Here is a 27,506-nt window from a genome sequence, read left to right on the forward strand (position 1 = left end):
ATAATGTAAAAAGTAATTTTTGTGTTTTTTCATTTGATTCTCCTGTTACGATGGAACATCTTGCAATCTTAAAACAGCATATTTAAATAATTTAAAAAGGAAAGAAAAATACAGTGTCTATTTCATTGATTAATCTTAATGATTTTTCATGAGAGACAAACGTGTTCACTCAAGAATACACTTGTGCTTTAAAGTCAGCTATTGATTTTTGCTATTTTATGTAACACGTTTTCACTATTGTACTGAACACCAAGATTTACTCAGTCGAAAAGCTGTTGCTTTTGTTTGTAAATACTTGTTTCGGTCACTCCTTCTCTTCTTTGTTTCATTGGAAATGAATGTGTATTCTTTAGTATGAAAAGTTACTTCTATAGCTTTCATTTTGTTACATTCAGGTCTAACATTGGCACAAGACCATTCCTTTTGCGAGAAAGAAAATCAATCAAATACACCCCCACCCCAGTACGCAACTTATCCCTTATTTCATTAACCCCAGAAGGATGAATGGCAAAGTTGATCTTGGCAGGATTTTGAATTCAAGACATAAAGGGCCTTAACTAAATACCACAAAGTATTTTGTCTGATGCTCTACAGATTCTGCTAATTTGCAGCTTTCATTTTATAATTTTATTTTATTTATTTTTGCGTGGGGTCTTTTTTTTTTCTTCTAAAATATGCATTTTGACTCTTATAACATCATCATTATATGAAGTTTTATTCAGACATTTTGAATCAGTGTTTTCTGATATTTAAATACTTAGAAATTTCTACCAAGGTTCCTTGAACAATTTCCTTTTTGCTATTTCATGAATAAGTGTTTGTTTTATTTTTGTTGTATTTTCATATCTCAATGAATGTTCTATTTATTCCAGCTGATGAACTTAATAATCAGTTGACACAATGGTTATCAAAAGTACAAGCAGTCCATTCTCCAGCCAGAGCTATTATTGCACCGTAAGTTATTCTATACAACAACTACCACATTGGTTTTGCAAAAATTTGTACTTCTTTATTAGCTAATTAGTGAAGGCATGTGACTTAGTGGTTAGGGTATTCGGCTACCAATCGTAAGGTCATAAGTTCAATTCCTGGCAACACATTGTCTCTTTGAGCAAGACACTTTATTTTATGTTCCTCTAGTCCACTCAGCTGGCAAAAATGAGTTGTACCTGTATTTCCAAGAGCCAGCCTTGTCACATTCTGTGTCATGCTGAATCTCTCTCTGAGAACTATGTTAAGGGTACTCATGTCTGTAAAGTGCTCAGCCACATGCATGTTAATTTCGCAAGCATGCTGTTACATTGATCAGAGCAATTGGAACCCTTGTCATCATAACAGAGTGCCAGATTAGCTAATTAGCATACCCTTACTATCAAATGTAGTAGTGATTATTCTAGTTCAGCATTTTTTGGATTACATTTTCAATATTTTAAATGAATTTTTTTTTCCTGTTATTTTAGACTTTTAAGCTTTTGTCAATGTAAAGAAACTGCCCAAATAGAAAGTGAAATTTGGTTGGCTGGAAATAAAAGAAGCCTGATCTCTATGTGTCTACACGCACACAGATATACAAGGTGTGTACAGTCTGACCACCTATTGCAATATCTGGGTACAGTCTGGTGGCTTCAGTTGTAACTATTGGCCTAACCTATATACACAGAAACACATTTTAACATCTTTTCCATCCTTGCATGAGGCACCTGAGAGTAAGCTGGAGCACAGTTCTCTATGATTGGGTGCTCTACATAACAAACCTTACCTGCTTCTAAGCAAGGTAATAATTTCCCAGTTTGTTGACTATCAAACAGCCTAAAGATGGATATGCAGAGAAGTGGATATAAATGACACCAGTTGAATGTGCTTTCTGTTTTAAAAGATTATGCAACATGTCAAGAAGCCCAGATATGCTTTGTGGCAGGTTGCAAGCAAAAAACACTGTATTCTTGCAAGGCCTTTTATTTACAACCAGCAAACACACTTAGCATAAGCAGAAATATATATAATTTTGTCATGCTTGCATGCAATTCATTAGAGCAGATTTTCTGTAGCCAGATGCCCTTCCTGTTGCCAATCCTCACCTGTTTCCTGCCGAGATAATATTTTCCCACATTCTTTTGATAGTAAAGCTTGTTTTTGTGACTATCATGTGATGTTAAGACAAGGAAACACAAATTTACACACATACACACACACTTGATGAACTTGTTTCTATCTACCAAAATCCATTCACAAGGCTTTGGTTGATTCAAGATGTGCCACACAGTGGGACTAAACCCCAAAACTAAGCGGTTGAGTAGCAAACTTCTTAACCACACCACTACACCTACACCTATATATCACGATTTAATGACCATCTTCCATGCTGACATGGGTTGGATGGTTTTACAAGATCTGAGAACTGTTTTGAGCTGCAATGTCTACTTTGGCATGCTTTTTACAACGAGGTACCTTTCCTGACTCCAACCACTTCACAGTATACTGGGTGCTGTTTTTGCATGGCATCACCATTAGTAAGGTCACTAAATAACTTGCAAAACAATACCTTTTGACTGAGTAGTGAGGTGCAATATTGAAGAGGTGGTTTTGTGCCAGGTATTAAGAGGCTAATGCATGATAGAGGGATGATAAGAATTAGTATCTTGCTGTAGTGATAACATAACTACTCCAGCTGGAAGAAAGATGGTGATAAGGTGTTAGGGGGTACCATCAACATACAAGGTGAATAAAGAGAAAATAGGGTAAAAGAATCGAGGATGGTTGGATAGGATGTTCTGTATGGGCTTTTCCCACTTTCTGTCTACTAAATCTGCTCACAAGGTTTTTGGTCAATCTGAAGTTATGGTAGAAAACATTTACCCAAGATGCCACACAAAGGAACAGAACCTGAAGCAATGTGGTTGGAAAGCAAGCACATTTCTTAGTCATGCAACCATTCCTGCACCAGTGTGTGTGAATGAGTGAGTATTCCCCCTTCACATGTACAAACTGATTGAATGAAAAAAAAAAAATCACTTTTTATAATATAAGCTATATCGTTTGCTTGCAATTCTCTGGAAAATCATGTCTAGGTTGTCTTACTACAAAGCAAATGAGAGTTAGTGACAGGAGGAGCATCTGGGCATAGAAAAATCTACCACAGCAAAGTCTTATCTAACCCATGCAAGCATAGAAAAATGGGCAATAAAATGTTGGTAATGATGGCATAAGATTAAACCATACTTGAACACTTGAAAGATTAAATTGTGGGCCTGTAAATTTGGTGATTTAGATTTTGCTATAAGAATTGTTAAGTAAAATCCATGCAGTCCGTATGACTGAAATATCTGCCATTCATAGTTGTCTGGTTGCTTTTAAAGAGTATTTGGAATAAATGTTATTTATTGCGACAATCTTTCTTCAGTTTTCGAGGTCAGTCTGTCTTCTAAAATCAGTAAATATCTCTACAATCTTGGTAAGAATACGGGTGATTAGTCATCCTCAAACCAGAAACCTGGTCTAAACACTTGTAACAGATTAAGCTCAACTAAGGGTACACTAAGACCAGGTGATGGGGTTAAGTTAGATATTGATAAATATTTTTGCATTGTCCTTTCCATGATATATCATGCTTAGAGATTTACAAATTTGTGTTAGTAACATGTAAGAAACACCTGGTGCACTCTGTGAAGTAATTGGCATTAGGAAGGGCATCCAGCCATAGAAACCAAGCCAAACAGAATGCTGGAGCCTGGTACAGCTCTTCAGCTTACTGGTCCCAGTCAAACTGTCCAACCCATGCAAGCATGGAAAATTGATGTTAAAGGATGAGGATGATGTTTTATTAAGGATTGTAGTCTTAAAACTATGCAGTAAACGTCCAAAATTTTATGAATTCCTCACTGACTCCAACTGCCCTTGGTTTTATGATGCAAACCTCCTGTTTTAAAGCAATCTAAACCTTCCATCAAAATGTTATGCAAATTTAAGTTCCATACACCAACTTAATAATGACATAATGATTTTACTAAACTCTTCATTATTTTCCAAATTAATTAAAATAAAAGTTGTATATTTCAACAGAAATATGGTAACAAAGGGGTTACTGTATTTTCTTGGTTTGACTGAATGCTGACTGTTGGTTCCATCTACTACTAACCTATAGATGTTGAAAGTCCATTATAAAGTTGTTATGAAGCATGTCATACTCTGTCTGTTGAGGACAGGGTTAGTGTTTGATCAAAAAAGTTTCCACACTCACTTTGTGCTTAATATTTTTAATTTTATGAAAGTCTAGTGTTCTTTAGTAATATGACACCTAGAATTTCATTTTTGAAAAATCTGTATGAGATGCTTTATTTGATTTACCATTGTTAATAATTTGCCAGTGTCCAATATATTTGAGTGAGAATTACACTCTGTAACATGATTTTTGTCTTTGGGTAGCAACTGTTAATTAGTATTTGCTTACCACTTGAAAGTATGAAAAATAGTTAATATCTCCCTCAAATTTTACTTTTGTTACATTTATTCAAACCCCTAAAAATCCCTCCACCACTACTCCTGCTCATCGTCAGAGATGCACATATTGTCAGAATCTGTGGTATTGAATATTTGCTATAACAATATTTTTACTTCAGTAACTCAGAGCTGAATCTGTCTGAATTGTAATGGATCAGTTTCTAAACATTGATGCCCAGGTCACAGAAGCAAAGTTTGAAGAGAATAGTATTAGAAGCAAATTGGAAATAACACTTAACTGACTAAAGAAAAGAAGAAATTTTGTTACAATGTTATTTGAAATATAGACATATTAAACAACATACAACTTTATTTTGCACAATGAATCCTGTAAATTTAAAGCTTTTCTGAAAACCTGAACTGAATTATATATTATATTTGTACCCTGATATATAAAATAAATTCATTGCTTTAATTAGAATTTTATTTCAGGATAATTTAACATTAGTAATATTTGTTTTGTTTTTATTCCTAAGCCATGCTGGTTATATCTACTGTGGAGCATGTGCAGCTCATGCCTACCGACAAATTGATCCTCAAAAAATGTAAGTAACAGCTTATATATCTCTTAACAGTAGTTTCTCCCTGTCTATTGTGTTGCTCTCACCACTTTCAATATTATTATTATTTCTTTTACAACAGGTTGTCATTGTTAATGAATGATTATCAATATTTTGTTGCAGTTACTCTTGTATATCTGTCCTCTACCTAAAGTCTTACTGCTATAATCAATACTGCATAGTATTCTGTTCTGACTCTTTGTTTCAAGTTCAAATCTTGCCATGGTCCACTTTACTTATCTTTTTAGGTTCAATAAAGCAATTCTAGCCTTCCAGACTTGCTTGCACCCTCAACTCATTGGTGGGATTATAGATTTAACAGACAATTCTTTTAGTCTTGTATTATCATTAGTTGTAATTTCTTAAATTATTTGGGATCATTAATGATCCCAAATACACTATAATGTATCATTATTAAGAAATATATAATTAGATACTTCAATCTTTTTCATATTGGCAAAATATATTTTATTCAGAAACCTGTTACAGTTGTATTTAAGAGATTTGACCTGAGACTGACTTTTAAAAATGGAACAATTCCATCACAAAATCAATTAGATCACAACCACTAAACAACAGAAAAATTGTTAGATTCACTGTTCATTGATTTCTTAAGAGTATTGACTTTAATGTCAAGCTATGTTGCACTCTTGTGTAATTGAGCAGGTTGCAGAAGTGCAACGAATCTTTCTGAGTGTTCATAATAGACTATTAAGATATAAAGGAAAAGTGTATATAACAACTTTTGTGTACTGTTAAATGACTAAAATGATTTCCTGCCTTTATAAACTGTAGCGAAATATTATCTTTCTGTTTCAGTAAAAGAATATTTATCCTAGGTCCTGCTCATCATGTCCGTCTTTATGGTTGTGCACTGTCATCAATGGAGAAGTATCAGACCCCTTTTTATGATCTCACTATTGACAGTAAAGGTAATTTCTAACTTTGTTACTTTGGATTTCTTTTATATAAAGTTAACTTTTTTTTTTTGGCTGTCTTTTTCACACATAAGTGAAAGTAGGGTATTTTAGTCACTCGTCTTTCTCTGTCTGTCTGTGTGTTTGCAAAATTACTGTAAAACGGCTGAACGGATTTTCACCAAATTTGGCAGAAATATTCACTGGGTGAGTGGCTCGAACTCATTATTTTGGTTTGAGTATCTTTAAAACTGCTGGACTGGTGAATCAAAATGTTTTTGTTTACCTATACATTAACGATAAGCAGGGGAAATAACTCTTGAGGTCATTTTGTTGAAATCTGAAATCGTCTGATAATATATTTATTAAATTTTATTTTATCCTTGTGTTTGCGCAGGTAGGTATCACCCACTCTGATGGCTTTTTTTTTTGTCTTTTTCATTGTAAACTGTTTTTTCTCATTAAATACCAATTAATTTGATATCAGAGAAAGTAATAAACTATCTATATGGGTATTTGCCATTGTACAATAAATAGTAGTTACCTACAAATAAGTCAACTTGATGGCATAGAATGTCTCTCAGGTATATTAAACCTGGAGGAACAAGACAAAACAAGGTGTCCAGATTCTGAAGCCAATACTTGCTCTCCTTTGGGTTTGACTCTTGATACCAATCCACTGCCTTGACTGTTCCTATTCCTGTTACAAATTCCTGTTTTAACCCTTTAGCATTTAAACCGGCCATATCCAGTCCAAATATTGCACCTGTTTTATGTCAAACTGGCCAGATCAATGTTATTCTAAAAATTTTAAATCACATCAATGTAATCTTGAAGCTTTGGGAATAATGTGAAAGAATGAACATTGCATTGACGGGATAATCTGAATGCTAAAAGGTTTAAGTGATCTTAATTACAAGTTAATTTAACCCTTTTGTTACTGTGTTTATTTTGAGATGCTCTATGTTTCTTTCAATTACTTTATAACAAAGAATTTAGTAAAATAACTTATCATTCAGCTAGTGTTAGGAACATAAATTGTGACTAAGGTTTGGTAGAAGATTTTAATTCGAAACTTATGAAAACAAGACATTTGTACTCAGAGCCAGTTTCAAAATAATGACAGTGTAGTTTAACAGAAATATGATAATAAAAGGGTTAAGGATTTAACCCCCCTATTATTCTGTTGGTAGACTGTCTTTTTAACATTTGCTTTTTCACTTGTTTTACACCCATCTTACCATGCTAGCATGGGTCAGGTGAATACTTGCTAATTAAGGCATTATTTTACAATTCACATACATTTCTTGTCATTAACCTTAACTTGTTTTACAATTTAGGGATTGTTATATTCCACTTGTCTTCAAAAGCATAGAGCTACAGAATGATTTGTTAACAGAAAGTCAATTTAACATCTCTTCTTTTCTCAATCAGTTTCATACAAAGCTACTGAATGTAAACATACCCACAAAATGCATGCATGCACACACACACACACACACAAAACAGGCTTCCTTACAATTTCCAACTACAGATTCCATTTACAAGGCTTTAGTTGACTGAAGATACTTGCCCAATGTGCATACCATAAGATAGAACACAATGGTTACAAAGTGAACTGCATTTCTATTCAGCTTTAATATATTTTCTTACGTAGAATTATTATTTTCTTGTATGGTAAATTTGATTAAATGTTTATCTTAAAGAAATGGGAAAATTTTTGCAAGGTGCTGAATTGATTGTCTTGTATTTTTGATTCCTACATTTGTTGATCAACATTTTAAATAAGTCTTTATCAGTTATATTTTAAGAATTATTTTTTAATGAGAAATACTTGGTTCTTCATTCAGAATTTATCATCCAATAATTATTATTATTGTTGAAATTGTTAAGGATAAAGAATTTCATATGAAGCTTTCTTTCTATTCTGCTTTTGAAAATATGAATTTTATTAAAAAGAGATCTTTTTTGTTAACATCTAGCTAATACAATTCCTTGCTTTTCAGTTTACAAAGAGCTCATGGCTACAGGCCATTTAGAGCAAATGTCAAGAGAGACTGATGAACAAGAACATAGTATAGAAATGCATTTACCATATATAGCTAAAGTAATGGAGAGGTAAGTTAGCCAAAAATCAAAGTTTATAGCTGAATCACTATCAGAACTAGAGAAAAATTTTCAGGTGTGGAAGCATGGCCTAGAATCAAAGGGCCTTAGAGTTAACATAGAAAAAACTGAAGTCTTAGTAAGTACGAAAGAAGACAAGTTATAAATCCCTTCAGGTAGAAAATGGTCCTGCTTGATATGTAGAAAAGGCATAGGTAGAAACTCCTTAAGATGTACCCAGTGCAGGCTATGGACACACAAGAGATGCAGCAATATCACAGAAAATAGTCTCTGTGTGTGGCAGGTGCAATGGTACAATAAGTACTAGAAATGTACAGAAAATTGACTCCATCAAATGCAAGGGGGCGATACCTAGAAGCAGTTGATAGCTTCCGTTATCTAGGTGACCAAGTCACCAGTGGAGGTGGATGCTCTGAGAGTAGCTAGTAGAATAAGAATAGGCTGGGTAAAGTTCAGAGAACTACCTCTGTTGGTGACTAAGGGCCTCTCCTTTGGAGTGAAAGGCAGATAGTATAATGCCTGTGTACAAACAGCCATGCTACTCTGCAGTGAAACATGGGGTGTGACTGCTAAGAAAGAAATGAAGCTCATATGCTTCGCTGGATGTGCAATGCCAGTATGCATGTACAACAGAGTTAGACCTCACAGAGGTGATGGTAAGTGACCGAGACCGTTGGTAATATGCTGTACTTGAGAAAACTCATCAAGCCAAGTGAACTCATAGTTGTGGCCAATACTGGTGGCACACAAAAGCACTTGTGCCAGTGGCATATAGTAAACACCCATTACACATCCAGTTGTAGCAACCATACCAAATCAGACTGGAACCAGTTCCAGTCAAACTGTCTAATCCATGCCATCATGGAAAGCAGACAATAAATGATGATGAGATAGATAGATATATGGCTAAAGTAATAGATATGTTACTATTTAACATATGTAGTAAGGCAGTGAGCTGGCAGAAACATTAGCACGCTGGGCGAAATGCTTAGCAGTATTTCGTCTGTCTTTACATTCTGAGTTCAAACTCAGTCGAGGTTGACTTTGCCTTTCATCCTTTCAGGGTCGATAAATTAAATACCAGTTGCATACTGGGGTCAATCTAATCAACTGCCCCCTCCCTCCCCAAAAATTTCGAACCTTGTGCCTAGAATAGAAAAGAATATTTAACATATATTGTGAAAGTAATGGGGAGGTAAATTATTTACTATCTATAGCTCAAGTAATGAGCAGAGTAAGACTTGCTGCAAAAGCCATGATTTTGGGTTAACAAAGAATGAGTATACATAGATAAATTTTTCTGTTGCACATCTTAAACTTTTATTTGTACAAATATAGTGTTTTGATGATATATGGGCCAAAGGGTGTACAGCAGTTGACCTTTGTTAAACAGTGATAGAAATGTAAGCAGAAATGGTTGAGATTAAGTTCACATGTCTATGAAATTTATTTCTTCTTGAAAGTCTTTTTTGTGTGTGTGTGTTCGTAAGAATTTATAAACTTTTGAGAGAATGTGGAGTAATTCGTTTTTGAAATTGATTTTGTAGTATGATGCTATAAATAATCCTTTCTACTAAAGGTACAAGGCCTGAAATCTTAGCAGAGGGGACTAGTTGGTTACATTCACTCTAGTACTCAGTACTTATTTCATTGACCCTGAAAGAATGGCAAGCAAAGTCAACCTTGGCAGAATTTGAACTCAAGAGTGTAAAAACATGCCGTTTAACATTTTTTTCGGTATACTAACAATTCTGCCTTATAAATAATAGCACATAAAAATATTGATCTCAAATTTTGGTACTAAGCCAACAACTTTAGGAAATGGGGTAAGTTGATTATATCAACCCCAGAATTTAACTGGTACTTGTTTTGTCAACCCCAGAAGTATGAAAGGCAAAGTCAACCTTGGCAGAATTTAAACTCAGATCGTAAAGATAGATGAAATGCTAATGATTCTTCCAGTTTGCCACCTTAATAGCATGTAAATATTGGGTTGGTAAAAACCCCTTTTGAATAGGGAAAGACAAAGGCTGCTCATGAGATTTGAACCCACTTCTCCTGTAAACATAGCAAATGTTCTACTATTGGACCTAAGTAATCCTTTGAATTTTTCTATCCATTTTAGAAACTTCTCACCAACAAGAATCGTGTGCATTTGATGTTATAAGCATTTATGAACTTTCAAGAGAATAAGGAGTAATTCTTTCTTGGAATTCATTCTCAAAGTTTGTATAGTTGCAGGCATGGCTGTGTGGTAAGAAACTTGCTTGCCAACCACATGGTTCCAGGTTCAGTCCCACTGCATGGCACCTTGGACAAGTGTCTTCTACTATAGCCTTGGGGCCAACCAAAGCCTTGTGAGTGGATTTGGTAGGCAGAAACTGAAAGAAGCTTGTGGATGTATGTATATAAACGCAGGCATAGCTGTGTAGTAAGAAGTTTGCTTTACAACCACATGGTTCCAGGTTCAGTCCCACTAACACCTTGGACAAGGGTCTTCTACTATAGCCTTGGGGCCAACCAAAACCTTGTGAGTGGATTTGGTAAACAAACTGAAAGAAGACCGTCATATATATACATATATATGTACCGTCATATATATATATATATGTGTGTGTGTGTGTGTGTCTATGTCCCCACCACCATTGCTTGACAACCGGTGCTGGTGTGTGTTTGTCTCCATAACGTAGTGGTATGGCAAAAAGTGACTGATAGAATAAGTACTAGGCTTACAAATAAGTCCTGGGGTCAATTTCTTTGATTAAAACCCTTTAAGGTGGTGTGCCAGCATGGCTACCATTAAGTGGCTGACACAAGTAATAAAATAAAGCTTCAACTTCCCCAAAAAAAATGTTTCCATATTCTCTCAAAAGTTTATAGTTCTTATGATATCAATCAGGATAATTAAATAATTTAATGCCAGAAAAATCAAAGTAGAATAGTTTTCGTCATTATCCTGTTAAATCGAGAGTGATTTCAAGATAAATATCAAATGTTTTTATTTTATCTTCATCCTTTTTTTCCTAGCAAATAAATTTATATTTAGAATAGATTCGAAATCAAATTTGATGATTGGCATCCATGCTAGTGGAACACTAAAAGCACCATCCGAGCATGATCGTTGCCAGAGCAGCTGAGTGGCTTCCGTGCTGGTGGCACGTAAAAAGCACTATTCGAGTGTGATCATTACTAGCGTTGCCCTACTGACACATGAAAAAACATTCAAGTGAAGTCGTTACCAGTGCCGCTGGACTGGCTCCTGTGCAGGTAGCATGTAAAAAAACACCATTGGAGCATGGCCGTTTCCAGGACTGCCTGACTGGCCCTCGTGCCGGTGGCACATAAAAGCACCCACTACACTCTCAGAGTGGTTGGTGTTAGGAAGGGCATCAAGCTGTAGAAACTCTGCCAGATCACATTGGAGCCTGGTGCAGCCATCTAGTTCACCAGTCCTCAGTCAAATCGTCCAACCCATGCTAGCATGGAAAGTGGACCTTAAACGAGGATGATGACTAGATTATCATTTCCAATGCCCTTTGTTTACTTCATGGAATGGATATATTTGTAGCACAGTGTCCCATGCAGCCCTGTCCTAGTTATAGGCTGTGCTTAGTAGTTTTGGTATATTTTTACTGTAGCTTTATTGTAGCTGTTACCTAAGAAAGAGTCCAGCCATTACCCACATACAAATGCGGCTTGGTAATATGCATCATGTTATTGCTAATTGTTGTAGGTGCCTGTGTGGTTGCTGGCAGATAGAACCAGATTCAGAATGTAACGACTAGAGGAAGAAAGAGCTATACCAGCACTTGGCTGGCACTCATTTTCAGTGGGTTAAACTGGAGCAAATTAAGATGAAGTACTTTGCTCAAGGATACAATATGCTGTTCATTCCACAAATTGAACCCAACACATGATCAGCTGCCAGACACCCATACTGGACCACACTGCCAACAGCTGTGAACATCAGACATCCAAGTTCTCATCCCCTTACATAAAATGTTCTTCAAAAATGTTGTAATCCTCCCTTCCTCATTACTATAAATGTCACTGATTAAGCCACACTTTACATGTTATCTGTTCTTGTAATGAATAACCAAGGCCTTAACTAATATACATGTTTACATGTCTTTTTGTTTTTTCAGTAAAAAAGGACAGTTTACTATAGTTCCAATTCTTGTAGGTTCATTACAAGGAGATAAAGAAAAAATTTATGGGAAATTATTGGGGGAATATCTATCTAACCCAGAAAATTTGTTTGTGGTATCTTCTGATTTTTGTCACTGGGGTAAGTTTATTTTGACTACATTGTTAATGCTGTCTCGTCTGTTACTGTTGGTTCTCTCAGCTAAACTTAATTTTATTTTGTATATCAGTGAGGGTGGGTGGATGGATGTAGTTGAGTGGGATGCTTTATGGGTATTTTTGGTATTTTATCAGCTCCAGGAATCAAAAACCAAGATTTGACCCCAATTTAGGCTATCTGTCTCACTACAAACTAATTTTCTTTCATCAATAAACAGCCAGTGTTTGTAGAGATGGAAGATACATGATTGAATCATTCATTATTTTGTTTGTTTAACATTTATTTTTCTGTGCTAGCATGGGTTAGATGGGAAGTTATTTGAAGTGGGATTTTAAAACCAGATGCTCTTCCTATCACCAACACTTATCAATTTTTCTAGCAAGGAATTTTTTTATTCTAAACGCTTTTGAAAGCTCAGTGACAAGTCAAAAGGCTAAAACGGAATGTCAACATCATTTTGCTCAAGTGTCCAATATTTACATTTGTATGCCAACACACATGCACACATACTTATATGTATAGATGTGTGTAGGCACAGTGGTTTTCCTAGCCACATGATTTTTAGGTTCGGACTCACTACGTCATACACTGGACAAGTATTTTGCTATAATCTGAAGCCATTCAAATCCTTACAAGTGAATTTGGTAGAGGGAAGCTGAAAGAAGCATGCTGTATACATCTATGCTTGTACCTTTGTCTTGATATAGCATGATAGTTGTAAACAAGTGTCGCTGTCGTACAAGCTGTGTTAATTTCCAGTCTTCCATAAAAACATACCAGGCCATGGGTAATAGTATCTTGTTTGGAAACAGGTTAGGGTTGGTAAAAGGAAGGCCTTCTAGTGAATGAAAATCTGTTTTGGTGAATTACATTTGATCTATGCAAGCATAGAAAAATAAACATTGAAATAACGGTGCTTGTGTGCACAAGCATGTCAAATTTAAAACTCAGCAATGTCCGATAACTGTAATATTCTGACATTTAGAATGTTTAAGGATTGCAAGCCATAACAACTTGAGCCTCTACATTGTCACTCCTATCTTAAAATAAGGACTCGTTGAGTAATGTAATTCCAGATATGCTTTCTAATGAAACGAGATGATGGTCATATTTGGAATGTCTTTTGATGATCGGTCTGCTTAATCATAGCTGACCTGGGCTGGCCATCAGTATCAATAATTAAGCAAAGTAGTGATACTGGTTTTGAAATACGAGTTAAATCCCACAATGCCACACAACAATGTGCTGACAAGGGAAAATACCTTGGTTTATGGTGTCTTTATTTGTTCTTTTTCCAGGTCGTCGTTTTAATTTTATTTATAATGATGAGGCAGCTGGTGAAATATGGCAGTCTATTGAATCTCTGGATAGAATGGTATGGATTTTATTCTTGTTCTTCCTTATTTACTGCAAATATTCTTTATTTTTTTTCCCCATGGTTTACACACACTTACATGCATGTATGCATATTTATATTTGCCAAAATGACAAAAAAAATCCATATTGATAAGTGCTGCAGAATCACTTGGAACAAAGTATACTCTGACACAATGGTAATGTTTAGAGGCTGAAATATTTTGTACCCTGCCAAACCTACACTTGCTACTCACTCACTTTGCATCTCTAACTCCACTTTTCATTTGCCTATTGTTCATTCCCATCCTTTCTTCCAACTCTTTATCACTCATAGCCCTCCAGCTCCCATCTCCTTACTCTCCTTTGCCCTGCTGTACTGCCAGCCATCATTCTCTCTCCTCTGGACCACCTCTATTGCCGCCCACCACCTGTTCTTATCTCATCACTTACCCTTGTCTTTGTCCACTTGTGCTGCTGCCAAATCACCCTTCTATCTTTTGAAATTTTGCTATTTTTATACTCAGCCTTTTCTCAGCTTGATTGTGCTCCATCATGCATTATACATCTAACAGAGAATACTCACCTCATTTCTTTTTAGTGTTTGTACACCTTCCACATTTAACACTCATATTTCACAGCCATGTAACATCATACTTCATACAAAACCATTCATCATACAGTCAGCCCTATACTCAGAGAAAGGATTCCTTTGTTTCCATCAGAAACAGTAGCTGTGAACTTTCTCTACTCTATTCATATTCTAACTACTATATTCTCAGAATACCCTATTCCATTGCTAATTAGGTCATTACAATAGCAGAAGCTTTCAACTAAAACTAGGGGTCCTCCTAAGACATGAAAGAATTTTTCTCTTAGGTTCCCTTCTTTCCTGCTTACTAAAACTTTTGTCTTAGCTCAGTTTTACTTTGTGGTAACTCACTTCTAAGCTCTGCTCCCACATTTGCCATTCTTCTCAAAATGTTTGAGCTAGGTCAATCAGGGTTTCACATAAACAGCTTTTCTTAAACTCCTATGTTTATAGCCTGGAGAACTATAACAAACTCAAGTTGCAAGTGAGAACCAAACTCAATAATTGCTAACTCACATTGCTGTACATGGCTTGTATGGTTCTCATTCACATGGTGTCTTGTCAAAAGCCTTCTCCAGATTAAGGGGATTGCTATTAGCTTTGAACTTCTATTTGTTATACTAAAGACAAAAAACGTATCAGTGATTGTTTTCTGTAACCTTTATCGGACACAATGACCAAGTAGATACATTAGCTTCCACTGTTATGCCCATGCATTAGATATTAAGGTCTATTTAAGTTTTTATGTTTATTATTATTATTATTGTTTTTTTTTTTAATTCAGGGAATGTCTATTATTGAAAGGATGGATGCTAAAGCATTTTCAGAATATCTGCAACAATATCAGAACACTATATGTGGTCGGCATCCAATCATGGTTCTGCTTCATGTGAGTATACAGAAAGTCTTGAAAACAAAATATAAGTACCCTTTGTTAAATGTCAGTTTGCTTCAAACAGCTTTATCACAACCAAGGAGTTAGTGCCTCATCAGTGGGATGTTACACAAACAAAAAGCTTCTCAAATCTCACATTTATAGCACCAACAGCTAATATTCTCGTATCTGTTGGACTGTGCCATTTTGGCAAAATGTTTTTTGGCTGACAATGCTTTGTGAAGGAAACTGGTTGTGTGTGTATATGGTGTACGTATGTCTGTATTTGTGTGTGTGTGTATAAATATGTATATAATCGCCATATATCACCTGTATTCTGTGCTGGCATGGTTTGAATGGTTTGACAGGAACTGATTGGTCAGAGGACTGTGTTGAGGTCTAATGTCTGTTTTGGTATAGTTTCTAAGGCTGGATGCCCTTCCTAATATCAACCTTTTCACATGGTGAGCTGGGTACTTTTTCACGTCACTGGTATTAGCCAGATTGCCAAGTAGTTTGCAAGATAAGACCCCCTTGGTTGACAGTGAGTGTAGCATTGAGGGATGTGGCTCATGCCAGATGTTCTGAGGAGTAGAAACAGGTGTCTTACTGTAGAGGAGTACCCATGCTGGAAAAGAAGAGATGGTGGTGATGAGTTTGTACCTCAAGGTACAAGATTGTGAATGTGAGAGGGATGGAGACAGAAAGAGATTATAGGGAATAAGGACAGGGGAACAGGTAAGTTCACAATCTAGGACACTCAGTAAACTGGTTGGCACTGGAAGGGCATCTAACTGTGGAAATCATATCAAAGCAGACATTGGAGCTCAATGAAGTCCTCTGACTTATCAAATCCAACCTATATTGGCATGGAAGGCAAGTGTTAAATGATGATAATGATAACATATATGATGTGTGTATGTGAATGTTATAGTCCTTGTCTTTGTAGCAGGAAGGGCTGACTAAATCACTGCCTGAGCAAGTCTTTGTCTAGCACATGCCAGCATGAAAAACAAATATCACAGGAAACAAAATGAACCCAGTCAGGTAGCCATTAATGATCTGTTGCAGCTGTATGTCTTAAATGGTGGTTTTTGTTTCAATTGGTTAAATTTTACTTTTCAGTATCAGAAAATCTCAGCTCTATAAACTAATTTAAAATTATGTTCCATCAACCCTAACTAGAATGTTGCCATCTCTATATTACACCACATTGTCTCTAATCTAATATTGCCATCTCTCTATATTCTGCTATATCATATCTGATCTATTATCATCATATCTATCTCACCATACTTTATCTAATTTGATGCTACCAACTCTCTCTCTCTTACAATACTATATCCGATCTAATGGTGAACTTGGTATTGGACTACTAGTGAAAGCAGTTTCTTGAGCAGTGTTGTCACCGTAGACAAGCTGTTCTGCTTGATATATATATAAATATTTATATTTGAAAACATTTCACTCACACTCTGGTCTGGATGAGGTAAAAGCTGAATGCATACTTGTAAAATGGAGCAAGTAATCACCTGTATTAGCACATAGCTTAGTGTTGGCACATAGTTGTATGTTAGCTGTAAGGTTTTAACCTTGTAGATTTGGTAATGTTTATGATTGTCTCTTATATTTTCAAGTAATATATTTTCAAATGAGAGTTACAAAAACATGAACTCAGCTCTTTTGTAAGTTGGTCTGCTGGTATTTATATGTCTTTTTCTTAATATCACATTTACTCGTTCATCTACACAACAATTAATAGATAGTATATATTTTCTAATTATTTAATATTCTTTTTCCATTGCAGGCAATTGAAAGCATTCAAGAAATTGGTCACAACTTTAACATGAAGTTTCTAAAATATGCTCAGTCCAGCCAAGTGAAACACATTCGTGATTCGTCAGTTAGTTATGCATCTGCTGCTCTTACCATTCAGTGACGTTAATTTCTGTTTAACATCACAATATTCTGCACTTTTATCACTTTTTTTTTGTAAAGTGTATATATATATATATACATACATATATATACATACACACACTGCTAAGTTGTAGAATTAATCTGTTAGTACAAAAAAACTGACTGACCTCTCCATCATCTGTTCTGAAGAGACTCCAAACTTGTATGTTCTAATCAATGGCCATTGGAAGATTAGCTCTTTAAAATAACTATCCTCAAACAGCAAATATTGAGGTCATATTGTATATATATATATATATATATATAAAATATACTGGCATTATTGTAAGCTGCCTATTCTTCTTTGGTTAAAACAAGCTTTAACAAGGTTAACAGTGATGTTCTACTTTTCTTTGTGTCTTTCCTCTATCTTAAAGATGCTTTAATAATATATACTACTTAGAAATAATGGAGAAAAATCGGACTTATTGTTTTCATTTCTTTTTTCTTTAAATATTTTAGTAAATTATTGCGAAAAAAGGGAAAGAAAAACCACTCAAAAATCTCAGAATTAGTTATATATTTGAAAGGAAAATTATACAGAAAAATTAGTTTTAGTTTTCGGTTATCTTCCATATCTTTTATAATTTCATTGTGTCTCTTTTATAAGCTACATCCATCTGATGCTGGTTACTTCTAAGCGTTTATAATAATAGACCTCTAACTTTCAAACAAGGCCACACAGAATGCATGTTTATTATACTTTTGCAGAGGAAAGGTTGATTGTTGCTTTAAAGTTTTGGCCTGCTTGCCATTGGCAGATTGTCTGACAAAAGTGAGTAAGTGGAAATTTTGAAGTAATTTTCAACCTTGTCCTTTGTGTGTGTGTATATATATAATATATACACAACTTGCAAGATGCTTCCATCAAGAGAATGGCACAGCCCTGTCTCGGTTCATTAGCATATAAACTGTCTCACAGTTATGCTTTGTACTCTGGTTAATCTGGACATGACTCTGCTGTTCTCTGGATGAAATATAAAAAAATGCTTTACCATCAAAAGTGTTGAATATTTCGTTGGTTTACAAATACCTTCATATGGTAAGGATTACCTGTATTATGATGTGTGTGTGTGTGTGTTTTTATATACATATATGTATACATACATATTTGTGTGTGTATAGATATATCCCAATGCTATAACACTGTAATAATCAATAATGAAAAGAACTCAATTACATAATTAAAATTTAATACAAGCAGCCACATATTTACTCTACCCAACATGTGTGGTTTTCTCTATTCCATACCAGGTATATTCTATATATATGATAAACATGTAAGCATAGCAATTCTGTCATTCTTTATTCTAATGGTAATGTATGTAATTGAATAAAAGTAATTTAGAATAGCAAAATAATTTTCCTAGTTTCTAGCAGTCAAGGTTTTTTACCTGTCAAGTTACTCTTGTAACACAAATAAGAATTAGGAAACAATCTTCACTAAAAAGAATGAAAAAAAAATGCCTGATATATTTCTAATGCTCAGTTATGTAGTTTTGAGATATCTAGAGTTGTGAATAACTTGCATCTTGTTATATATATATATATGTGTGTATATATATATATATATATATATCTGGTGACACAGAGGCAGCATCGTCTGCTGTATTAACTGGCTAGAATATGGGATTGCTTACACTGAGAAACGGATGGAGTAACTTGTTAGAATTTAGGTTAAAGGTGTTTATATTTAGTTATGCCTTGTTAATTCTTCACAGTATGAACTTTGATGTAGCTAGCTCAGGTATCCAAATTACTTGCTGGTTTGACACTTTTACCATATTCTTCAGCTGAATGTATTAGATCTGTTCAGTAACTCAGATTGATTCCTTTAGAAGGTAATCTCTACTTTTGGAAATTACATTTGGAATCTCAAGGAATTCTATGAAAATTAATGTTTAAAATTATTTTCTGTCCTGTAAAATCCAAACTTGAGAAATTTGCTTGAGCTTAAAATGGTCATTAATGAATGCAATATTCTTCAAGTTCATTGTATTTCTAAGACATTCCATCTTTTAGTCATTCCTTCATTTTATTATTATTAATAATTTCCTACTAATAACATATAGGATGTTTCTAATTTCCTTGCAGAAAAAGCAATTAGATTAATTTTAGGTTAGAATTTCTTTATGGAAAAAATTTTAATTAGGAAATATTGAGTAGCTCCTGAATTATTAACAAACCAACAACAAAAGGAAAATAATGCCAATATCCACTAGGTACCTGAATAATCTCATACCTACAAACATTTCATAATTTAGCTTTTGACAATGATCCTAAGTTCTTTTTTCTTTCTCAATTTTGGTTTGAAAATTTAACTCCATTTCTTTCTTATTTCACAAGGATTCCATTTGTTATGTGTTTTTTTTTTTAAATTATTGTTTTTCTCTCTCTGAGAGATCAATTTCTCAAATACTTACCAGCTCTTTACAATTGTTGCATTCTAAAGTTTGGTTTTTTTTTTTTTTTGTTGGTCTCGTTAATGAGCTTAAAATTGCTGACTTCTTTTAGTATCCAATATGTAATTCCATTTAATAAAGACTTCTTTTTTAACTAGAAATAGTTGTTGACTCAATATTCAGTATCCATAAAAAATGTACCTTGGGTTTCAGAACATTAAAGGAATCATATTCTAAATTGAAGGCTATTGTCACCAGTAACAATAGCTGTATGAATTGAGCTGATCTAACGATCAGCAAAACAGCTGCAGTGTATTTAAACTTAAACTTGATGAATGATGAACTTGATAACACTTCTTTATATTCTATCCAAATATGGTAAAACTGGTTCACTTCAGCAGGTAAAGGGATGTTTATCTTCATTCTTAATGTTTCAGCAGATTCAAACAGGAATATGCTAATCACTGTTTATTCTATCTGTGAAGAACAACTTTTCCTTTCAGATGATCTGTGATAATACACTTGATTCATTGAGGACCAGGTTGTGTCTTTTCAATCAAGGCTACCCTTGGGTCAATGAATCTTAATGCTTTAGCATTTGGGTCACTCTGTCAAAGTTTATGCTTATATTTTCACTTTGTTTTGAATTAATTCTACATTATTTCACAGCTTCATAATTTTGATGATGTGATTGCCTATTTTTACAATGGCATTAAAAGGTAGGTGTGAGAGGCCAGATCAGGCCAGTTTCAACATAAAGCAGAATATTTTGACCAGATATGACTGGTTTAGATACTAAAGTGTTGAACAAGGATTGTGGTTCTTGTTTATAGAAATCAGTAAATAATTTGCTATCACCTGCACACAGCAGCAAATAATTTTCTGATTTCTATAATCAAGAACCACAGCCCTTGCTTAGATTCAATGATTTAGGGATAGCTTTGACAGAAGAAACACAACCTGGTCAAAATAATGTGATGTGTCAATGTGCCCTTATATTAATGATTCAAGTATTTTGTGAACACACATCATCTGAGGAGAAATTGTTCTCCATAGACAAAAATATGGCAGCAGTTAGCATATTCATGTTTGAATCTGCTGGAACGCAAGTAGTGTGCACATCATAAATTTCCAAAGAACACTGATATAATTTGGTGCCAACTTGTGACTGGAGCCTCAGTATTAGTATGCCAAGAACTTAAATATGTGATGATGCCCTGAGGTAATAGTATGTCCCATTTGTCATTGAGTCATTGCAGTAGTTCCTCATCTATTTCACTGTATCTACACAAAGTTGGCCTGCAGAAACCAGACATCCTTCTTCAAGATAGATGTATGGGGAGACTTGAACTTAGAGCTATACCTAACAAAACTCTTGTCAGTTGTGCAGTGTCCCCACTGTGAGCTGAATAATTCTATAACTTTTTTATTATGAAGATTGAGCCACATCATATTGCTGATGATGGGGAAATGTGAAAAATTTGGTCAGTAAGACTACATTTATTGACTCAGCTGCTAGGAACTCCATTAAAGGAAGGTATTTAAAAGATATATATGATTTATATTGTCAACATCATTTAATAATATGTGTTCCATGCTGGCATGGATATCAACTAGATTGGATGTAATCAAATACATTTCATTCACTTCAGCATGTTTTGTATTTAAATGATTGCCACATTATCAAACTTTGACCTTCAAATCCTAATACTAACCATACATCTCATTTCATGCATCATTCTGATGAATTGTTAAATATTGCTAGGATATGAAATCAAGTCCTGTACTACCAACCAACCTTATTGTCACTCAAAAAAACCCAAAAAAACCTGGCATCTGTATATACACTTGTACCGCCGGTATTTGTCAGGCTAAGATAGTTAAGTCATGATTAAATTCGAGTTATTTCCCTCAACTTCTGAATTGACATTGCTTGCAATGCTTGAAAGGTGTTAAAACTCTTCACTGTATATCCAAGCTTCCAGTTCCTTTAAGTGAAACAAGTGTGTGCAATGTTCCAAATTTTGATCAAGGAAACATTCTTAGAAGAGTAAAAGTTTTCATTACTGACAAAGCTTCAATGATACCAGTTTATGCTTTGAAAGCTATAGATAATTGTTTAAGAGATATATAAGAGATTGTATTAAAATTATTGTACTAGGAGGAGATTTTAGACAAGTTCTTTCAGTTGTTCCCAGAGCTCCTCCAGAAGCTGTACTTGATTCCTGCCTCAAACGCTCCTCTGTGTGAGATAATTTTCATCAAATGTAACTTACGCAAAACAAGAACAAATGCAAATGAACAAGATTTTTCAAGGTGGTTACTACAACTTGGAAGTGAATTTCTTCAAAGTTCTCTTGATAATCTCGCAGAAGATACTGTTGATATTCCTGAAGCATGCATGTGTAACAATTCTTTTGTATCTGATATATTTGACAATTGTACAGCAGAAGAAATGAAAAATAGAGTGATCTTATCCCCAAAAAATTCAGACTGCTTAGCAGCAATTGAAATTTTAAGTAGATTGCCCACTGAAACTAAGACAAATCTAAGCACTGACTTAGTAACTTCTGATAACGAAGAAGCCTAGAATTATCCCATTGGAGTTTATAAACACTTTTACACCTTCTGGAATGCCTCCCCATCACCTTAACTTTAAAGTTGGAGCAATTATTATACTTCTTAGAAACCTCTCTATAATACAAGGTCTGTGCAATGGAACTTGCTTGTAAGTACTTCAGCTTCATGAGCATAGCATCAATTATAAGTGGATCTCATTCTCACACGGGAGCACTGATTCCAAGAATCAAACTTACTCCAAGCAATGCAAACATTCCATTCATTCTGCATTGGACCCAGTTCCCGGTTCATCTGTCCTATTCTATGACAATAAAGCAGAGGGGCAAACATTCAATAGAGTTGACATACACTTGCTACAGCCATGCTTCACTCATGGCCGGCTTTACATAGCTTTTTCAAGAGCAAGGGTGATGAACAGTGTGAGGTTTAAAGTGATGCCTGAAAACGCATCCACTCGTGGTTGCAGAAGGGAATCACCTACACTAGATACCTTGTGTATAGGGAAGTGGTGTAATGGATGTATTTAATATATACTTATTAATAAATATAACATAAAGGATTATAGAAGTTTTCATTAACCAAAATAGTGCAAATTAAACCATTTTAATCAAATATCTATTCATTGAATGATATTTTAATTATCCATGAATTTTCCTCACGGGTCCAGCTAGTTTCTCATTATTTTGACAAGCTCATTTCTCATATTTCAGAATATATAAAATATGAAGTATTCTCAACAGAGAAATGTGAGTGCAGATACATGGACTATGAAACAAAAGTTTTTGTAGTGAAATATTTGATTACCTCAGTATGTGAGAGGGGAGAGAAATATAGTCACTGGCATTACAAGCTTCAACCTATACAGGTTGTGATATCACTTGTTCGGTCTCCTTCAAATGCTTGAGACATAACACCATTGTAAGGACACTATTGCACCTACTCAGTAGCAGCTGAAAAATTAGTCTTAAAGACTGTACTGGAATGCACATCTATAGAAATAAAAGCAGAAATACAACATTCATGTATTGTCCAAGTCTACCTTTACTGATGTTGCCACCAGAAACCTACAGGCATTTAGGAACAGAAAATGAAGGCTATCCAATATCTCCTGTTTACTGCACTGACCCATACTATAAACTACTGTATATGCAGTATAGCTCTCAACAAGTTAGTAGCTAGATATGCAGGTTACAATCAGATGTTTGATTCAATTTCTCTGTAGCAGTGATTCTCAACTATTTTTTACTTATGGGCCCCTTTTTTCTGGTGGACCCTCATAGCCATTCAATGTTTAAAAACTCGTTTTATAGATACTTTAAAAATTTTTATTTTGTCTATTACGCATTAGCTTGAGTCAGTTGAACTGTTTAAACATCAGAGAAAGAAACCTAGCCGTTTCTTGTAATAAATACAGCTAAAGCAAAATTTGCTTATCTTGCTTATGCAGACCCCACAAAATTTTATATGGTCCACAAGAGATTATATGAACCCAGTTGAGAACTACTGCTCTATACTGTAGGTCTTCTGGAGGAGTTTTGAAGAAATTGTCAAGCAATGTAGGTAAAACAATACAGAGTTTGTGAATATACCTGTGTCCAAGTGATTCTGTATATTAACTATTAATGAAGGTCATTTAAAACAATGTTTGGAAAGAAGTAAAAAAAAATAAATACAACAAGAACTTGAGTTCCATTTGTGATACGGTGTCTCACTGCTGTCTTCAAGAAACTAGTTTTGGTCTCTGCTCCGAAAAGGATTATTTGCAGCTTTTAGTATCCTTGTTGCAGTTGTTAAATAAAATCAAAAGCATAAAATCATAAGAAACTCCCTTGAAGAATAATGAGATTACTGTTTTTAAAAAAAGGTTGTGAAACTTCTGAATTTAATGTTAATGGCTGATAGATTTGTCAAAGAGAATTTCAAGTTAGGTAAGTAATTAAAACACTGTTAATCAATTGAAAAATTGTTTTCTTTTTTCAGTTTGTTTGAACATTAAAAAGTAGCAATGGAGTGAAGCCTGAACTTCAAATATATATATGTGTGTGTCTAACCTAAAGTTCACTTATGCTTAAACACTACTTGGTATTGATACTGCTGAATTTTTCCTAACCGGGTGGACTAATAACAATTCAGTCAATGTTGTTTACTGTGCTTCAGTTAATGTTATGGCTTTAAATCTGCCCAGAGTTAACTCTCTTCAGTATTTCCCATTGATAATGACTAGAGAGCATGACACACTGCATCTGAGAATCAACACTGGGCAGATATGGTGTTTTTATACCTTTTTACCATAATAGAGGGTATTTTCTCCATGGTTATTGCAGTGAATTTGCCTTTAGAAGTTGAAGTGTGTCACAAACACAGTTTAACTAATCTAAAGTTTGCTTATGCCTAAACATTGCTTGGTGCAGATAACAGTACTGAAAAAGGGCAAATAGCCTGAAACCAGGTTGGTCTACTGGTCTTGTCAAATCCCTATATGGTAGCGATTCGCTCCCCTGCTCTCAATATATCAGACATAGGTTGTGTCATTAACCAGCTGGAGGAGGTGTTCTGGGCTACAAAAAAGGAGTAATGTTGTTCTGTATGAAACACCCATGTTGAAGCACCAACAAACATTACTTTATATATATATATATATATATATTATATATATATATATATATATGTAACAAAACACAATGTTTCCCATCAGTCATACTGGGGAATGAAGGAACAAAGTGAGAGTGGGTGACAGAGACACTAAAGCAAGTGAACAACATTCAAATTTTTATTGTAAATTGTATTTAGTTTTTCAGTTTCACTCATGCACACATATAAATATATATATGGAATTAAATATTAAACACTTGTTTTCAAAATATTATCATTCACATAACATATGTATAGATGTTATGTGAACAAGAATGAATGTATGTATGTATGTATGTATATATATATATATAATATATATATATATATATATACATATACAAAATAAGAAAATGGAGAAATACATCTAAATCATTTATCAACTACCAGATAATACCATAAGAACATTAGGGTTAAACATAAAAATATATAACAAAACAGCGTACATGAATGAGTAATACAATACAATAAGTACAATCATTATAAGAGGGTATAAATAAATAAATATAAATAGATATAAATATATATATACATATATAACTACAAAATTAGAAAATGGAGAAACATACTTAAATCAATCAAACATCAACCACCAGATGATACCCAATCAATACTTTATTACACCATTACATAACAGTAAAGGCATTATACAAAATATACTGTAAATATAATTAGACAAGGAAATAGAAATATAAAATATAAAATATAATATGTAATTATATCATATCTGACAGCTGTTTCGGCAGTAAGGGCAAGCATGCCTCATTTAACCTATAAGCCATATAAGGCAGGTATAAATGAGACATTAACAAGGATGCCCCACGGCCTCTTCAGAGAATTTAATTTATTATAAGTGTGAAAAAAATTTTTTTATATACATATAAATATAAAAATATAAAATATAAAAACGTGTGCATAGACACCCATAATACTACACATATATATATACTCATTAATACAATAATACAAAATAAACAAAACAAAATAAAATAAAATATATATCAATATATATTAATAAACACAGTTATTCTACATATTGGGCTAATAGTTCTAAAAACTAACACACAGGAAAATATATGCACACTCACATTTAAATTAAAATCAGACCTATACATGAAAAATAATAAAAAAACACAGTTCAGTTCATAAAATTATAAACCTGTAAAAGTCAATAAAAATTATTATTAATATTAATAATAATAATAATAATAGATACAATTATGTCTGTACCAAGTACATCCATCGGACATCGACATATATATGAGTCTGGTTATTCTGTCCGCTTGATATTGATTATTCTAGATTAATTCGATTGGCTTATAGTTTAAAATTTGAATCACAAAAGAAATTTTACGGTTAGTTAGTCAAGAAACGCACATACGCACACGCACATCCACAGATCAATCGCACATACATACATAATTATATGTATACACACACACATACACTCATACACATACATATCCACAAACAACGTCAAACACATAAATAAATAAATAATAAAAGAGGTATAATCCTAGCTATGCAGCCATCCAGCCTCTCAAAACGATAACCATACCACTAAATTAACTAAATAGATTCACTCACATATTTCCATAAAATATTTGTTATAAAGATACATATATTTATATATCACGACATCGAATGTTATTTTTGCAGGGTACACGCAGCATGAGACACCGTTTTTTCTGTAGTCAACATAACGTTTACTGATTTCACCGTAATTTGCTATAATTACATGTACGCTAAGTTATAAAGTATAGATTAATTTTTTATAGTATAAATATATATCTTTTCTACGTAATAAATCCAGTGCCATTATAATATTAATATTTATCCATCAAAGAACCTAACCTACGAACTAATAGAATTACACTCAAATATACATACTCTTGTGTAGCAGCAGATATACACAAACGCACCGTCTATTTTCATATGTGGCTCGCAAGTGCTTATATACAAATATACTTTTAAGCAACCGTGGACACATAGATAACAAATGTAATAATTAACAAGATTTGGCATTAAATAATATCAATGGGGGACTAACCAATACAATTGTATATAAGTAAATAACAGAAATTAAATTAATTATAAGTTAATAAATTGTAAATACTTAAGTTAAAAATGTGATAAAATAAATAAGAAGAAATAATTAAAATTACATACATAATATAAGTACAAACCAGTATACATGTATCCATATATTATTAAAATAAATAATTGGTATGTATGTATATATCTACACTTAAATAGGTAAATAAATAAATAAATAAATAAGTAAATGACTAAATGAATAGATAGATACCATAGAAAACAAATTCAGATAAATACCTAGGTACAGGTACACCTAATATATAGTAATGCTAATATGCATATATCCTCATATGCATAAAAGAGTATATATGTAAATAAATAACATAAAATAAAGTGAAGATATATATTGAAGAAAGTAATTATATAAACTTAGTATAAACTTAGTATAAACATCTTCCAATACCTTAAATTTCTCTCTCACTCACCTTAAGGATCACCTGTACGGTTTGTATAAAGCCAGATCTACTGGTGATCTATACTCGTCTGTTACCCACTGATGGGTTCTTGCTTTGGAGTAATTTAGTAAAAACAATATTGCTACCCATGACATCAGTAGAGCTTTCAACTGTATATGGGATATGAATCTCCACTTGAAACTTCCTGCCAATGGA

General features: G+C 33.8%; 1 protein-coding gene across 3 annotated transcripts in view; it reads left to right on the forward strand.

Moving 5' to 3' along the window:
• The window catches only part of LOC115216978 (protein MEMO1), a 53,154-nt gene that overhangs the window by 13,927 nt on the left and 11,721 nt on the right, over positions 1-27,506 (forward strand). The window contains exons 2-9 of one of the 3 annotated variants that reach the window (XM_029786462.2): positions 873-954; positions 4,974-5,042; positions 5,877-5,989; positions 7,981-8,092; positions 12,247-12,389; positions 13,706-13,782; positions 15,137-15,241; positions 17,034-19,748. In XM_029786462.2, coding sequence (XP_029642322.1) covers positions 873-954; positions 4,974-5,042; positions 5,877-5,989; positions 7,981-8,092; positions 12,247-12,389; positions 13,706-13,782; positions 15,137-15,241; positions 17,034-17,165 — 833 coding nt within the window. In that variant the 3' untranslated portion in view covers positions 17,166-19,748. Of the gene's footprint in view, positions 1-872; positions 955-2,287; positions 2,958-4,973; positions 5,043-5,876; positions 5,990-7,980; positions 8,093-12,246; positions 12,390-13,705; positions 13,783-15,136; positions 15,242-17,033; positions 19,749-27,506 lie in introns of those variants that run through there. The other 2 variants (XM_036507462.1, XM_036507463.1) reach the window with 2 other exon arrangements.

Source organism: Octopus sinensis, linkage group LG11, assembly GCF_006345805.1.
Source record: "Octopus sinensis linkage group LG11, ASM634580v1, whole genome shotgun sequence".
In the NCBI taxonomy this organism is placed as follows: domain Eukaryota; kingdom Metazoa; phylum Mollusca; class Cephalopoda; order Octopoda; family Octopodidae; genus Octopus; species Octopus sinensis.